Genomic DNA, 17,332 nt, shown 5'->3' with positions numbered 1-17,332 from the left:
GCAGGATGTTTTTATCTCAAAAAATTGCGTCACAACCAGCCAGCAGCATTCTGGGAAATGTAGTTTTGTTGTCGTTTTGTTATAAGTTCTGCTCGCGCTGCAAAGACTAGTTTATCTACAAATAACTGCTGAAATGTGTACAATTTTACAAATTAATAGACCCTGAATGTACTAACTTTTGATTTAAACTGAAGACCGATTTATGTTAATTTATCTTTTTAAACTTTATTTATTGTATTATTTGTTGTATTATTTACAATTTATATATTTTAATTTATTTTCAAATTTTCAGTAGTTTTATTGTATGGTTTTGGTTTTTCCTTTTGTTTCTTGCATGCCCAGGTTCTTAATACCGTGGTTGATTTGCCTTGTTGTTTTTAAATGTATTGTTCAATAAAGCATTTTTAAAAAAAGAAGACTGGTTTATTTAAAGGACAGGTTCACGATGTTTCAAGTGTGTTTTAAAACAACAGTCAGGAGCCCAAATGAGCAGTGACACATGTTTTTCTTGCTGTAATCATTCCTCCTGTTCATACTGACCATTAGAAGATCCCTTCATAATGAACTTACAATGGAAGTGATGGGGGACAAAATCTACAGTCCTCCTTCTGTGCAAAAAAATGTATTTAAAAGTTTATCTGAAGCTAATATGAAGGTCTTTTTAGTTCATATTTCCTTCTTTGTGTTTCCCTGTTGAGCCACAGTGGAAGTATTGTAACAAAAAGAGGGAAATTTGTATTAAAAGGGCTGTAACTTTGGAATATATCCACTTGATTTGACTAAATTGGTCAGTTGAAGCCTTGTACACTCACTGAGCACTTCAATCTAACGCAATCCAATACAACAGCTTTGCAATAAATTCTACTTTTGCAAAACTTAAACATCTTCAGTTTTTGTGGATTGTGGTGATGTACTGGAATGCCTAATATTTTGTCCACTCCATTAAGATACATGAGGGGGCAAAAAGTTTTCTTTTCAATACTTTTCAGTACAACTGAAACAAAAGCTTAGAAAAACAACGTATCAGACACCCTAAATAGACAACGTGAAAGATTTAAAATAGTGCTCCAAGCGTGATTCTTGTGGATTAATGTATTTTCTTGATAATATTTTGGATTGATTTATAAAACTTATCAACATAGACACTTGTCACTGTTATAAACCTGAATATTTTCCATGTTTTGTTTTATTTTGAGCACAACATGATCCTGAGGTAAGACAATGTTATTTTACTGATATATTCAAAAAACAAAATGGTCAATGGTTTTCATTTTTTAATAGTCTTAGATATTACAGCAATATTGAATATAAAATTAATAATGTAAAAAACATCAGTAATATTTTAGTTGCAGATTGTCATGTACTTCCTGTGTACTTTCTATGTTAACTGTAGAAGAATTGGTATTTCTCTTTGTCTATAAATTTATTGTGTACGTTACAGTGTTGTAATTTAAAAAAATAGATCATAATGCTTCTACCTAAAGTCTGGGCTTATTTTCTGGCATATATGTGCAGCTTTATAAACTGGAAGCTAGAACGCTTTACTATCACCTTCTCATGGAGCTCTTGTCTGGACTTACAGTTCTCTGTTGTGCCACAAGGAGACAGTCTTCACCAACATAAGGTGTGACTGGAAAATCACAGTGCTACAGGATCCAATTAGAGTTGAAACAATAACCAATTAATCATTGAAGTAATTTTCCAAACAAAAATGGACCTAGTTCCAACCTCTCATTTCTAAGGATACCTTACATTTCTTTGTCATTTATGTTATTTATCTTTGGGTTTTTGGGTGTAATTTTGTGTTCTAATGATTAGATTCTGCATAGAAATTTTATATAGAAAACTGTTTGCTTTTGTGAGGCAGAGTGACAGTAGTACAAGTATGTACTTAAGCACAGTTTTGAGGTATTTGTACTTTACTTGAGTATTTCCATGTGATGCTACTTTCTACATTTCAGAGGGAAATATTGTACTTTCTACTCCACTACATTTATTTGACAGCTTTAGTTACTTTTCAGATGAAGATTTGACACAATGGATAATATAACAAGCTTTTAAAATACAACACATTGTTAAAGATGAAACCAGTGGTTTCCAACCTTTTTGGCTTTTGACGTCTTACAAAAAGCAGTGTGTAGTCGGGGTCACATTTCACAATCAAAGATTAGAGAAAAAGTCCAAAAACTGAAAACAGATTTGTGTATCAGAACTTTGTTTTTTCTTCTTTCCTCTCCCATTAATCATCTCACCACCCCTCAGATTTATCTGCTGACCCTTTGGAGGGGCCCGACCCCTAGGTTGGGAACCACTGGACTAAACTAGCTAACTGTATATAAAGTAGTGTAAACTAGCTCCACCTCCAGCAGCTACAACAGTAACATGCTGCTCTAACACTGATGCTTCACTATTAATAATCTAATGATGTCATATATAATAATATATCAGTCAGAGGGACCAAACCACTACTTTTATTGCAATACTTTAACTACATCAAGCTCATAATACTTATGTACTTTTACTGCAATACTTTAACTACATCATGCTCATAATGTTTATGTACTTTTACTGTAGTAGGATTCTTCATGCAGGACATTTACTTTTAGTATTTTTACGTTGTTATATTTGTACTTTTACTAAAGTAAAGGATTCGAATACTTCTTCCACTACTTGCACTACCAAAAATCTGATTTTATTTGAATTTTTTCATTCGAGTTTCATTTTTCCTCTGGCACTTGAACACATCGCGCTTTCGACTTGCGTCTCGCACGTATGACGTCACTTGGTTTTCATCTCGTTCTTCCTTTGGTTGGAGACAAGACCAGCTAGCTGATCGCTAACTAGCCGTATATCTTTGTTTTTTCAGCGTTTTAAGAGAAGCAGTTATTATAAAGTCAGTCAGTTTCGGCGTCTGATAGAAAGCAGGAAACTCTCCGTCGTCAAAGACTTCTGACGCCGTTTTCTCCCCGTTCCCGGGGAAAACACTGGTACGTAAGAAATGCGTTAGCTAACTAGCAAGCTAGCAGGGGCAGGGATTGTTCGTTACGCCTAAGTGTGGTTAGGCCTTCAGAAATGTATAAATCCACCGCGTTTTAAAACTAAACTAAATATTATAGCAGCGCGTTTCAGTCCGCGGTCCTGTTAGTCTCATATATTAAGTCCTGATGCTTTATTCGGTTGTTTGTCTTTGCCTTAGTCATCATAAATCTTGCGTACAAACACGCAGCAACAGGCCTGTTCTGCGCACGTGTTAAAGCGCGAAAAACCGCAATTTGTGGTGTAATAAATGTCAACAAATGAATAAGAATGCGTGGTAAGATCTGACATGAGACATATTTATCCATTTAAAGTTTATTGGACCGTCCAGCAACTGTGTTAGGTCGAGTAACCGGGTCCTCACTCGAGCTGAAACTGTGTTCAACTTAAAACTGTCTGTCTGTGTTGATGTTACAGCGGTTTGATGAAGCTGGAAGATGTTTCTGCTGTTCAGTCAACCGCCTTCATACAATTTAGAGCCAGAAATACAATCAGGACAATGATCTTGATCCACTATTAGTTTCGTTTTAAGTCAGCCATTTTAGTATAGTACTTAAAAATGGTTAGCTGGTAGTTTGCAGGAGCCTTTGCTGTTATTTATTTGGATCGCATTAGCTACTACTAAAGTAACAACTACTCGTTTTGGGGTCCACACAAGTGAACATAATGCTAAACAATAGTGTAATGAAATCCAAGGCAAAAGGGAATAAAAACAAACAATCTATAACATTAAAACTACAAATAATGACATTGACAACAAGTAGTCACAGTATGTCTAAATAGTCAGTAAAACCACCTGGAACAGCTCAAAAATAGTAGTTGTACCATTTAAAATATGTCAAGAGACTAAGAATAAAATGATCATACAGTCACATGCTGATGGTTTGTTTCAGAATCAGATTTATTACTAAGTTTGCACGTAGAAAGAATTTGTCTCAGTGTTTTGATGCATAACAATCAAAAAATAGAAGTTAAGAGAAAAAAACAAGAATCTATGCAAAGTAAGAAAAGTAGAGCTACCACAAAAAAACAGCTGGTAGAAATATGTAGATAAATAATTTCCAATAACGAATAAGTAAAAATGTATTCTATGTGAAGAAAGTTGTTAAGTTTAAATAATAACATACTAAATATTGACTGGGGATCCGCAAATGTTTACAGTATAAACAGTGTATTTAATGTGTAAGTAATAATACAAAGAATACAAATAATTGCATTAATGTAACATACCATGTTAGATGTGATGCGTTCACAGGTGTGCAATGTAACGTGTTGTATTGTTATTCCATCTTTAGTAACCAGTTGTTCTTTAGCTACATACTTTGGGCTGTTGATTCAGGAGTGTTAGGATTAAGAGCGTGACTTGCACACTGGTTAAAATTAAAACTTTCTGGAAGCCCGTATGTTTGACCAGAGAGGATAATTTGAAATTTCATGAAGAGAGAGTGTGTGTGCGTGACTGACCAGCTAAAATCATCAAACAACGAAAGAAAGCTGCTGCTCCTCAATGATTTAACTCAGCGCCTCGTTGTCCACTTCATTCCTGTCTGTTAAACTCTCACAGTAATAAATCAGAGAGGATTGATTCCACGATTGATCTGTAAACTAACACCAGCTGTTCTTCCACCACAGTTCAATAACCGATCGCATCTCTGTTCTATCTCGTCAGAGCCATGTACAATGGGATTGGCCTGACGACTCCGCGGGGCAGCGGCACCAATGGCTACGTGCAGCGCAACCTGTCGAGCCTGCGGGTCAAACGGCCGCGGGACGAGCGGGGCGGCGAGCGGGACGAGAAGGACCGCGAGAGGCTGGAGAGTCAGCTCAACAGGCAGCCCAACGCCGAGATCCTGGAGCACCAACGGAAGAGGCAGCTGGAGGTCAAGTGTGCTGAGCTGCAGGACATGATGGAAGAGCAGGGGTAAGAGTAGAAATCAACCACCAACATTTACCTAATATCAGGCTGCAAACAGTAACGCACCGTCTGAAATCTAGAGATGAACTTGTTTACTGACTTACAGCAGCTTGCTAGTGAGGGACGGCGGCGAGGTTGTCGTAGTAACTTCTGTACGGTGTTGAACTGTCTTCTCTGTGTTGGACGGTCAGGTATTCTGCAGAGGAGATCGAGGAGAAGGTGAACAGTTTCCGCATGATGCTGCAGGAGAAGGAGGAGCCGGCTCCCGCCACCACCGAGAGACCGACGTAAATACAACGCAAAACAGACGTGACCTTACGTTTCCATGAAAGCAGTTAAATTAAATTAAAAGGTCATTGTAGCCAGATATTAAAACTGGTTCTGGTTTTCCTCTCAGGGTGACAGAAACTCACGCTCTGGCGGCGGCCAACCAGCAGAAGAACGACCGTCTTCGCGCTGCTTTCGGAATCTCCAACGACTACGTAGACGGATCGTCGTTCCACGCCGACCGCAAGGAGAAAGAGAAGGAGAAGAGAGAGCAGGAACGTTTGGAGAGAGAGAGGCAGCAGCAGCAGAAATATACGTGAGTAGAAGAAACGTGAAACCTTGTAAAGTAACAGAGTCTATTGACTTTAAATTATAAATATATGTTTATTCTGATCATTTTGTGGCAAACACCAGAAGTTTCTTGGTTTGTGTTTGTAGTTTGCGATTTCAAACCTGCCTTACTTTAAATACAGGAGCTAAAACAAAGCTTTCCATCATGTTTTCATTACTGATGTGACAGTCAAGCAACAGTTTAATATATCGGCTTCATCTCAGCGTCGTTTCTGTTTCTGACTCACAGGTTGGTGGAAGATTCAGACGACTCAGATTCACCTCCAAAGAAACGCAGTCGGAAGAAGAAAAAGAAAAACAAGAACAAAGACAGGTGAGAAAATGAAAGTTTAATAAGAGCAGAAAAGGTTCAAACGGAAGAAGAGTCAGGTCTGACGGTTTCTTGTTCTTGCTGCCAGCAGCTCAGAGAGTCCCTCCCCGTCTCCGCAGAGAGAGAAAAAGAAATCCAAGAAGAAGAAAAAGAAACGGTATTCCACCACTGAGCTCTTCTCTACATCTGAGTATTTCATGTTTTGCACTTTTGAAGGTGAGATTTAACGGGAAGAATTTTCTATTTCAGTGACGTGTCAGAAGACGAGGAAGAAGAAGACAGGTAGGTGTCTGTTTCTTCAGCTTTTAACAGAGTAGTGTGGCTTTCTTCTTGTCCTGACACAGAAGGGAACTGGATGGTTCTTTTGTCTGACAAACGTAGATTTTAAAAGTGTTGCTTTTTAAATTTTCCTGGATATTCATCAAACCTGAGAACCTCGTTAACTCTCCTCCGCTCGTCTCCCTTTTTAAAGTTCCTCCGACGAGAAGCACAAAGTTTCAAAGAAGAAAAGAAAGCAGAGTGAAAGCACGAGTCCTCCGAAAACAAAGCGACAGAGGAGCGTCTCCTCCAGCTCCGCTCGCAGGTATGAAACCAAAATATCACCAGAAACTAGAGTTGTGAGTTAAAGGTGACCCAGTTTGTATCGAACCATCAGACTTGTTCAGATTTGGTTTTAAGTCCTTGTACGGTGGAGCAGCACGTTTTAAGGTTATTCACCAACTATTGGCTCCAGAATATCTGGACAGAAACGTCTGGCGGGGATAAAACTCGAGAGCAAGTGAAGCCACAGACGGTTGGGATAAAACTGGAAGTAAAGTCATTTTATAGTAAAATATGTCACATTTTCAGAGTTCAAATGTTTTTGGTGTAAAATAGGGATGCACGATATTATCGGCACGTCATCGGCCGATAAAAGCTCTGAAATGAAATATAGGCCGATTATGGGAGGCTGATATGTCGCCTTCTCCTTTGCCGCCTGACTGTGCTTCCCTCCACAGACTGTCTCACCCCGGCGGTCCCGGTGTTTCCTCCGCAGGCTCCGCTTCACTCAAGCTGCCCGTCAGACCAGCTGCTTCTTCCCTCTTTTTAACCTGAATAACAAACCGGAGCTTGGTGCTCCGGTTGGATCCACATGGAGAGCCGGGGGGCTAACGTTAGCTGAGAGGGTAGCTGGCTGTGCTTCCCTCCGGTCACGCTCTGACTAACCCTCCGCTAGCATCTCAGCTAACGTTAGCTGGGAGGTTAGCTAACGTTAGCCCCGGCTCGCCATGTGGATCCAGTGTGCAGAGTTTGAACTTCTCTCACTTCACAAAACTACTTGTGTCGCTTCACGTGTGTTTAACGAAGAACACCGTCAATGTGTTAAGAGCTGCAACAATTAGTCAATGAATTGATTAGTTATTCCAAAGAAAATTAACCTGCAACTATTTTGATCAATTGTTTCAGTCATTTTTTTTAAGCAAAAATGCCAAAAACGTTTGTTGGTTCCAACTTCTTAAATGTGACAATTTCCTGTTTTTCTTTGCAGCAGTAAATTGAATCTTAAGCTTTTGGACTGTTAATCAGACAAAACAAGCAAAGTAAAGACATCACAGTGGACTCTGAGAAATCCTGAATGCCTTTTTTCCACTATTTATTTTAACATCATTGACAAAACAATGATTTGAATAATCAACATATTTATTGATAATGAAAATAACGGTTAGTTGCAGCCTTAAATGTATGAAAGTCTTTCATTTGTTTGATTGATCGCCTCTCTATGATAATAGACTTTTTGCTCTGCCTTTGCACAAATCAGTTCATTTGAAGCATACTGAACCTTTTTATGTCCCGTTTCATATCAACAGCCAGTCTCCAGCTCCACCGAGGTCACGTCAGCAGGACCAAACGTTGAGAAAAGCTGACGAAGGAAGAAAGGGGAGATCACCGGACAGGAGGAGACGAGGCTACGAGGAGCAGAGCCCTCATCGTCAGGGAGGAGAAGGGGTAACGATGTTTCTTCTCCTCATAGCATCCTAAACAAATCATGAAATTGTGATATTAAACCAACAAAATCTTTCCTTTGTCGTCTAGAAGAGGCTCAATGTCGAGAGAGAAAAAGAGCGGACGAGCGCGACGGACAAGACGTCCACCAAGAGGAGACACGACTCTTCGTCCCCGTCGCCGGCGCCACAGACGGAGAAAAGCAGACATTCACGGAGCGGAGAGAGGGAGAAAGGGAGGCGATCCCGAAGCAAACAGAGGGAGAGCGAGAAAGGGAGGCGTTCAAGAAGCAGAGAGAAGGAGAGGGAGAAAGGGAGGCGCTCCAGAAGCAGAGAGATGGAGAAGAGGAGGCGTTCGAGGAGCGTAGAAAACGAGAGGGAGAAAGGGAGGCGTTCCAGAAGCAAAGAAAAGGAGAAACAGAGAGGCAGGGAGATGGAGAAAGGGAGGCGATCGAGGAGTCGAGAGAACGAGAGAGAGAGAGGGAGGCGTTCGAGGAGCAGAGAAATGGAGAAAGAAAAAGGGAGGCGCTCCCGAAGCAGAGACAACAAGCGAGGGATGCGTTCAAGGAGCAGAGAAATGGAGAGAGGGAGGCGTTCAAAAAGCAGAGAAATGGAGAGAGGGAGGCGTTCAAGGAGCAGAGGAGAGGTGGAGAAAGGGAGGCGTTCAAGAAGCAGAGAAATGGAGAGAGGGAGGCGTTCGAGGAGCAGAGGAGAGGTGGAGAAAGGGAGGCGTTCAAGAAGCAGAGAAAAGCGGGAAAAAGACAAAGGAAAGGAGAGCGTTCCCCACAGGACCAGACATGACTCCTCCTCTTCCCCGTCTCCTTCGCCTCCACCTCCTCCTAAACCAGAGACCAGGAGGGCGAGGAGCAGAGACGCCGATCAGGAGAGAGAGAGGAACAAATGGGACAAAAAGACGAGACACGACTCCTCGTCCCCTTCACCTCCTCCACCGCCGGAGAGGGCGAGGGCGAGAGAGAGGAGCGGAGACAGGGAGCGCAGGACGGAGCGAGATCCGCACCCGTACGACGGCGAGAAAAAGAAAGAGACGGGGAAGAGACCGGAGAGAGAGGCGTCTCCTCCTCCCCAACAGAAAAACGACAGAAGGAGAGACGCGCACCCGCCGCGAGCTTCTCCGTCGCCCGCCTCTCGCTCGCCCGCCGTCAACGGGCGTCAAAGAGAGAGGGAGGACGAGAGGAGGAGAGAGAAAGACAGGGAGAGCGCGGCGAAGGAGAGGGACAGGCAGCATCTGAACAAGCAGAGAGAACAAGACGCGCAGCGAAGGAGAGACGAGGCCGTCAGGCGGGACGGATCCAGACCCGCGGAGAAAAGCAGGAGCGAAAGACCGGAAGCGAACGAGAGGCGGGAGAAGACGAGGAGCCCTCCGAGGACGGAGAAACGGGAAGAAAAGACGAAACAGGCCGAGAAAAAGAGAGAGAGCAGCAGCAGCAGTAGCAGCGGTAGCAGCAGCAGCAGTAGCGGCAGCGATAGCGACAGCGATTCTTCCTCCTCCTCCTCTTCTTCTTCATCCTCATCTTCTTCTTCGTCCTCGTCCTCCGAAGACGAGGGCAAAGGGAAGAAGGCGGCAGGGAAGGAGAAAGGTAGCCCCACGAAAAGCGCGCCGTCTGCCATCGGAGCGGCGGTTCAAAGGTATATAGCCAACGGTAGAAAGGAAAGTCCCGCCTCCGCCTCCGAGGGCGACGCCCCTCGACGATCCCAGAAGGAGAGAGAAGGAGGAGGAGGAGTCAAACATGCGCCGTCAGAGAGGGAAAGACCGCCACACAGAGCTCCTGCTCCGTCTGAGAGTTACCCGCCCCGGACAAAAGGTCAGGAGCGATACAGTCCCACACAGATGGACAGCCCGAGCCCGCCTCCTTCCCCCTCCAACAGACGAGACGCCAGCAGAGGGGACAGGTACTCCCCCGCCGAAACTGAGGCGAGAGCCGTGGAGCGGGAGAGAGGGAGGGACAGGGACACAGCAGCCAGGAGACCGGCGGCGAGGTCTAGCCCGTCAGCCAGGAGGTCACGCTCTCCGCCCCAGAAAACCTCCACCGCCTCCCCGGCCCGTCGCACTCCGCCGAGGCAATATCAGGAAGCCCCGCCCCGATCCAGGAGAGCCTCCCCTCCTCCGGCCTGGTCAGACCGGCAGAGGGAGAGAGAGAGGGAGAGCGAGAAGGACAGAGAGAGGAACAGAGAGAGGGACAGAGACAGAGAACGCGAGCGGGTCGCCAGGAGGAGCAGATCCAGATCCAGAAGCCCGAGGAGGCGCAGCCCCCCAAGCAGGTGAGATAAGAACCTGCACGCACATATTCACAGTTCAATTTACTGAGAAGATGTCAAATCACTTTGTATCTGAACTCAAGGACATCTGGGACATTTCTGTCGTCCCTGATGTCCTTTCGTTTGGTTTATTACAGAGATGCAACTAGTGGTTCTTACAAACATGAGCAGGACTCCAACAAGTCACTATTCTGCCTGAATAAGGATTCCGTTTATTACTACTAGCGGTTATTAGAGCTGCAACGATCAGTCTTTTAATTAGTCAATCGACAGAAAACGAAAAACAAAAGTACTGCCAGATATTTTGATATTTTGGATTCTCTGGTTGCAGCTTCTTAAATGTGAATATTTATCTTCAGGTTGTGGACAAAACAAGACATTTAAGTTTGCATCATAGTCTGCATTCACACCAAATCAGGCGGTGCTGCGCTCAGCCTCAGGGTTGAGCGGAGGTGTGCTGGGGGGGTGTGGGTGTGTTTATTTGTGCTCTACAATGTAACCGCTGTGAAACAATCAGAAAATAACCTTTTTATTGATCTGATTCACCGGCTTTCTCGCTACTAGCGCTCCCTCTCTTCATTCACTCTCTAGCTCGCTCGACCACAGCTGCTCTCTCTCTCTCGTCTTTGTTTTTAAAATGAGTCGGGAAGCCGACAGCAAAATCTAACTTTACTTTTAACGTTATCAAGTGAAGAGAAACGTCCTCCCCTCGTCCTAGTAACGTCTTTGTCCTCCCTCATGGCAGAGTTTACAACTCTTGTCAGTCTGATCTCCCGCTGTGATTGGTCACCGCAGCCTTCAGCCGCAGTGACGTCAGGTCGCGTTTCTCCAGAAGTTGACTCTGGCTCAACTTTCCGGCCGCAGCGGCTAAAACAGCCGCAGCCAAGCCGCACTACCCCCATTCAAATGAACGGGACGACTGGCGTTTTAGCCGCACCGCCTGATTTGGTGTGAATGCAGCCTGAGGCTTTTGTGAAACCATGATCACCCTTGTCGTTTTCATTATCAATCGATCAGATCGTTTTTTATTCTTGATTAATCTATTAATCATTCAGTCTGTTAAATGTCACTTTCCTCAAGCTTTGTTTTGTTCAATTAAAGCCCAAAAATGTTTAGTTTGCTTTGACAGAAAGCAGCAAATAAAAGCTAGAAATAGAAAAACAGTTTGTTTGTAAAATGACTGTAAAACCATTAATCAATTATCAAAAGAGCTGCTGATTGATCGAGTACTTGTTTCAGCTCTGGGTGTCAATCAACAGCACAGACTCTTTAAGGAAAGTTATATTTTCTTCCTGTCTGCTCTTCATATTTATATTGTCTAACGTCTGTTTATTGTTTGTCTTTTAAGATGAAATATTAATATGATCAGATAAAACATCCAGTCTGTTAGTAACTGGGTCATTTCACACGTCACCCTTTGTTTTTGTTGTTCAGTTAATGCATCGTTCTGAAAATCAACTGTGTGTTTTGTGTCTCAGGTCTCGCCGCTCGCCGTCTCCTCAGCGGAGGAGGAGGAGCAGTCGCTCGCTCTCCCGAGAGCGAGAGCGAGAGAGGGAACGCGAGAGGATCAGGCAGAGGGAGGTAGAGAAAGAGAGAGAAAGGGAAAAGGAGCAAGCGCGCCTAAAAGAGGCTCCCCAACAACCCCGCCGATCCTCGTCCTCCTCCTCTTCCTCCAGCTCCTCCTCTTCCTCTTCGTCCTCGCCTTCACCTGCCCGCGAGAGGAAAGACACCACGAAAGCGCCGACGGAGAGAGACAGGAGGACGGAGCGAGAGGACGAGAAGAGACGAGAGGAGCAGAAACATCGTTCCTCCTCCTCTTCGCAGGCTCCGTCTTCAGGTTCGCGCGGCTCCCAGCAGTCGGAGTCCAGACGCTCCGACGTGACCTCCAGGAGGTCGCCGGCCGGCAGCCAATCAGAACCCAAGCAGTCGTCACGAGGTCCGAGCAGGAAGCAGTCGCCACCAGCAGCCCCTCATTCGCCGGAGCAGCCGGTCAGGAGCGAGAGCGCCGTCAACGGGAAGGAGGCCAACGCTAACAAGAAAGGCGGCAGAAGCAGCAGCTCCAGCTCCTCTTCCTCCTCCTCGTCTTCATCTTCGTCCTCCTCCTCGTCCTCCTCTTCAGACAGCTCCGACTCTGAAGCAGAGCAAGAAAAAGGGTGAGCTGGAGGCGGGAAGATAAATGACATCTTTGTTTGTTTGTTTATGGTCTGGTGTATAATTTAAAACTAGACATGCAGAATATTTTTATCTATAAAATCAAATAATTAATCAATTGTTCTACAGATGAATCATAAAGTAATCACTTAATTATATAACTGTGCTAATTTCTGTTAACAGGACCACCAAAGCTCAGAGCTCGGCTTCTTCATCCTCCTCATCAGAGACTGAGAAGGACACAAAGAAAAAGAGGTAATTATTCATTCATGTTTATTTGTTTATTTGTTTATTTGATACAGACTGAGCAACATTAATGAACATTAAAATATAAAATACAACATGTAAACATGCTGGAGTTAGCAAGAAATGCTAATTTACATCCGTCGTCCCTCGACAGGTTTAAATAACAACATGCAAATATACAAATATACACAAAATAACTAGTAGATGTTTGGTTAAAAGTGATCATAGTGACGATGCAGTTTGTCTAAATGTGCTGCAAACACACAGATCAGCTTCCTGCTACGTGAACAATAGTCAAGAGAAAGTTTTTTGTTTTGTATAAAATCTGTGAAATTTAAAAGAAACATCTTGAACTGTTAACTTGGTGAGAAAAACACAATCACATGTATCATATTAGAAGATTTGCTTTATTTAAAATTGAACTCTTTAGTTCAAGCTGCGTTCACAAACATAGAAAAAGATTGAAAAATTACGTTTTAAAACAAAGATGACTCAACTTGATCAGAGTATAAATGATGATGAGTGAATAAATCTCCTGTTGTTTTGTATCGAGGTTGTTTGTGTGACTGTTTTCTTCCAACTAAAAGAAGTAAAAGAAACAACCTCAGTGATTAAAGCTCCATTTATTCCAGGACGTATCCTGTGCCGAGCGCTTAAAAGTTGATTTACAGAAATGCAAACCCCCCCCCCCCATGGTTGAGGTGTTTTAAATAAACTGAATATCAGCTGATGTCATTCTGAAACAGTCAGATCTCACCAGACAGGCTGTAAACATGTCTGTTATAACCTCCCAGAGTCAAAGATGAAATAAATAACTGAACATAAAGATCTTCAAGAGTGAAAAATCACTAACGATTATTCGATTATTAAAATAGTTGCAGATCAATTTTCTGCTGATGGATCAATCGCTGCAGCTCCACTCATCATTTTGCTCCTTTTTTAAACACTTAACGTCGATCTAAATATGACTGGATGCATTTGTGAGTTAATGTGAGCAGGACGAGTTGTTTATAGTTGTTTATAGATGTTTTTAGATGTTTACAGATATGATCGAGTGGTATTGATCAGCAGAATTGATCCTTGTCGGACTCCGTCTGCAGCTGCTGGTGTCTGATTGTGTTTGTGTTTCCTCTCAGTCCTGCTCGGCCTCAGAGGGTTCCTGCTGATTCGCTGAGAGATTCTCGCTCGCTCAGTTATTCTCCTCCAAGATACATGAGAGCGGCGCCGTCCTCGCCCGGCCGCAGGTCTGTAGATACTCACGCACACCTTCACAGAACCAGAACCAGAACCCTGCCAGTCTGTTTACATGCACCAGTTTAAACCAGAACAGAGGTTTGGAAAAAAATGAATAAAAGCAGCTTCTTGTCGTCTAGACGTTGAATAAAAGTTGATCAGTTTACAGTTTAATGTAGTTTGATTCCTGAACCTGGAAACCAGATTAGATAAACGAAGAGGTTTGTCGTTAACAGAAAACCTCGTTAGGATTCGTTGTTGGTTCTTGTTGACTGTGAGCTGCTGTTCGAAGGTTCGAGCGTCACAGTTTACAGACGTCATGTTGCAACGTTTAGTTCATTTTAACGATTAGTCGATTGACGGGAAACGAATCAGCAGCTGTTTTGATAATGAAGTTAATCGTTGTATTGATTCTGGAAGCTGAACTGGTTCCAGTCTGTCAAACGTGAAGATTTGCTGCTTTATTGTGTTTTATATCCTTGTAAAGTGAATATTTTCACCTTCGACTCTCTGGGAGATTAAAACAGGCATTTTTCACTATTATGTGACATTTTATAGACAAAATGACTTATTTGATGAATCAGGACAATAATTGGCAAATGAATTGATAATGAAACTAATCTCATATTGAGTAGTTGGCTGTCTAGATATCAGGTTTTGACCTTTGGACAAGTTTCCTCCTCGTCTCGTATCAGCTTTGCGTCTCTTGTCTAAAAGTGTTTTTTTTAAATATCTTGTTCTTGCACTGAGGCAGAAAACTGCTGATGAACGTCTGCCATTAGAAATATGAGGATCAAAGTGTGTTTGAGGTTCATTATCATGATGAAACTCGAAGGAATGATTGTTTTCGTCATATTGTTTGAACACAGAAAGAAAGTGATTTACTGTATGTAGAAAGTAAAAACCATGTAAACAGCAGTATGATCCTAATGTCCAGTTAATCAGATGATGATTATGTGCATGTAAACATTCTGACTTGATACAGTTTATGTTGGAGCCTCCAGGCAAATGTGTTTTTATTCATTTAATGTTGCATGAAAGCTGCAGGTTGCCATGTTAATAAAGTCGATTGAACACTCGACGTCCTCGGTGACGACGCTTCTTTGTTTCCTCTCTGATCAGGAGCGGCAGCAGACAGTCGCCCAGCCGCTCGTCAAGCAGCAGACGAAGGAAATGAGCCGACGACGACGGGGGAGACGCTTCACTTCACTTCCTGTCGGCTGGAAACTGGACTCACAACACGGACTTCACAGCCAGCGCTCGGTAGATGCACATCCGGGAACGTTTCCGGGGGAGGGGAGGGGGGGGCGGGGGACTCGCGTCGGTTTCCGAGAGAGACGCCAACACGGGAACCGACGAGGTGTTTTTGTTTTCTAAGCAGCGACGACCAAAGGCGGCTGGCTTGTACATTTCTTTTTATGAGCTGAAATAAGAAACGTACAAACAAAAACACACAAACACAGTTAAATAAAACTAACAATGTTTCTCTGTATCTGTACTGTTTGTTGCATTCTACCTGTAGATATGAGCTGTCTGTATTTTAGTTATTATCATGTGACAGATACATGATTTCCATTTAATGTGAGCAGAAACTGCAACATGTGGTTAATTTCTTTGTTGAATATGGTTAATAATAATAAAAGGCAATTGTACATTTTATTTGTGTGGAATTTTGTTGTTTCGGTGGCGACGAACCGAACGTCTTCAACCGCCGACTTTACAAACAGATTCTTTTATTATGAATGAAACCTGCAGACGAACATCAGTAAACAGACGATAAATTAAACGTTGAGACGAGCAGAAACGCAGTGATACTGACGGCGTGAGGAAGATATTAATAATTTTATCTATAAACTGTCAGAAATGACAAATGCACTGATGATTCCAGTAGAGCTGCAACGATCGATCGATCAGTTATCAACAGAAAATGAACTCTTTTAATAATCGATCAATTGTTTTGAGTCATTTTTTAAGAAGAAATTCTCTGATCGCAGCTTCTTTAGACAGTCAACTGAAGATCTTTGTTGTGGACAAAACAAGATATTTGGAGACGTTTTTCACCGTTTTCTGATATTTTATAGAGCAAACTAACTAATCAATAATGAAAATGACTCAGCAGCCTTAGATTCTAGTCTGTTATCAATGATTCTAGTCATAAATGTTGATGAATGATTCATCTGTGATGTCATTTCTCAGCAGGCGTCTGTGGCTTCATTCAGATTAATCTACTAAATACTTTGTAGGTTTTTTTTTTTTAAAACCCAATAAAACATCAGTTAATGGAAAACAGTTTCCCAGAGTGCAAAAACATCTTTGACTGTCTTGTTTTGTCCAAATAATAGTTAAAAACACAAAAATATTCAGTCCTTTATCACATATTTGATGCTGGAACCAGCAAATGTGTTTTGTTTGAAACATAATTTAAATAATCATTTATTGTTGCAGATTAATTTTCTGGTTTCAGTTTAGTTCGATGTGCAGTTTAAGTTACTAGTTAAGTTACTTTAGAAGCTGATTATTCTACTAGTTTACTCATGAAACTGTGACAGAAAGAACTCCAATAAATTTCTGCTATTTTCTCAACATGTTGGAGCTCCGTGTGTGTGTGTGTGGGTGAGAGAGAGAGTGTGTGTGTGTGTGAGTGTGTGTGTGTGGGAGAGAGTGTGTGTGTGAGTGTGTGTGAGTGTGAGAGAGTGTGTGTGTGTGTGTGTGTGTGTGTGTGTGTGTGTGTGTGTGTGTGTGTGTGACGGGAATATTTCTCAATTACTCAGTATTGTTGAGTGTGACTGGACGCTGGGCTGCTGTTGTAATGGTGAAACTGGGTGTTGGGTGTGGTTTCACTGCTGGTTTCATCTCACACATGAGTCACAGATGTAAAATCAAACTTTAACTGAACAGTTTTAGTTAAAACTGTTTAAACCCTAAAACATGAAGGACAGCTGTGAGTCTCTCAGATTGATTGATGTAAAATGTCCTGCAGTTTTATCACTAAATACACTTAAAGTATCAAAACTAAAATTTTGAAACCTTTGAAAAAGATGATGGATGTTTATATGTCTTGATTAAATGTTTTTGACCCTTTTGTTATGTTTAGTTGTATGATTTGTGTACAACCTTAAAAGAACTAAACATTGTTTTAAAAATAAAAATAAATAAGAGGATATTTAGCTTGTGTCAAGCTTTTTTTTTTTTTTTTTTTTAAAAAAAACTTTATTTAACCAACTAAAATACAAAAACTCATCTGAGTTTGACAATAAATAGAAATACATAAATAAATAATTACTGTAAAAATATACAAACAGTGCAGACACATGCTCAACATAATGGTACACAAAGAAACAAGGAAATGAATTTAAATAAATAGCAATTACAAAGAAACAATTGGGATAAATAAACTTAATTAATGTAAAGAAAATTATATATTAAAAAACACTTCTTTAAAGAGTTCACTGTCAGTTGGACAGTTTATGTTCTTAATATATTCTCTAAATTAACAGTAATCCAGTGAAATTACTTGCGTTTATTGTATTTATGTATATGACATTCACCATATAAAATAAATAA

General features: G+C 41.9%; 1 protein-coding gene across 3 annotated transcripts; it reads left to right on the top strand.

The window, feature by feature from the left end:
• The first annotated feature begins 2,760 nt into the window (after positions 1-2,760).
• srrm2 (serine/arginine repetitive matrix 2) lies at positions 2,761-15,427 on the top strand. Of its 3 annotated transcripts, none has more exons than XM_042393256.1 (14): positions 2,761-2,987; positions 4,706-4,957; positions 5,143-5,238; positions 5,349-5,534; positions 5,799-5,882; positions 5,968-6,036; positions 6,129-6,161; positions 6,352-6,462; positions 7,727-7,865; positions 7,953-10,141; positions 11,617-12,291; positions 12,473-12,544; positions 13,672-13,779; positions 14,891-15,427. In XM_042393256.1, exons 2-14 carry the CDS (start codon positions 4,710-4,712, stop codon positions 14,943-14,945), a joined length of 4,065 nt encoding a protein of 1,354 aa, XP_042249190.1. In that variant the 5' UTR covers positions 2,761-2,987; positions 4,706-4,709; the 3' UTR covers positions 14,946-15,427. The 3 variants fall into 3 exon arrangements, with proteins under 3 accessions (XP_042249190.1, XP_042249192.1, XP_042249191.1); XM_042393257.1 differs by having other exon boundaries at positions 2,762-2,987; positions 5,971-6,036; XM_042393258.1 differs by lacking the exon at positions 13,672-13,779.
• Positions 15,428-17,332: the final 1,905 nt, after the last annotated feature.

The sequence above is a fragment of the Thunnus maccoyii genome, chromosome 18 (assembly GCF_910596095.1).
Source record: "Thunnus maccoyii chromosome 18, fThuMac1.1, whole genome shotgun sequence".
In the NCBI taxonomy this organism is placed as follows: domain Eukaryota; kingdom Metazoa; phylum Chordata; class Actinopteri; order Scombriformes; family Scombridae; genus Thunnus; species Thunnus maccoyii.
Note: the sequence above shows the minus strand (reverse complement) of the source record. Positions and strands in the feature narration are given on the sequence as shown.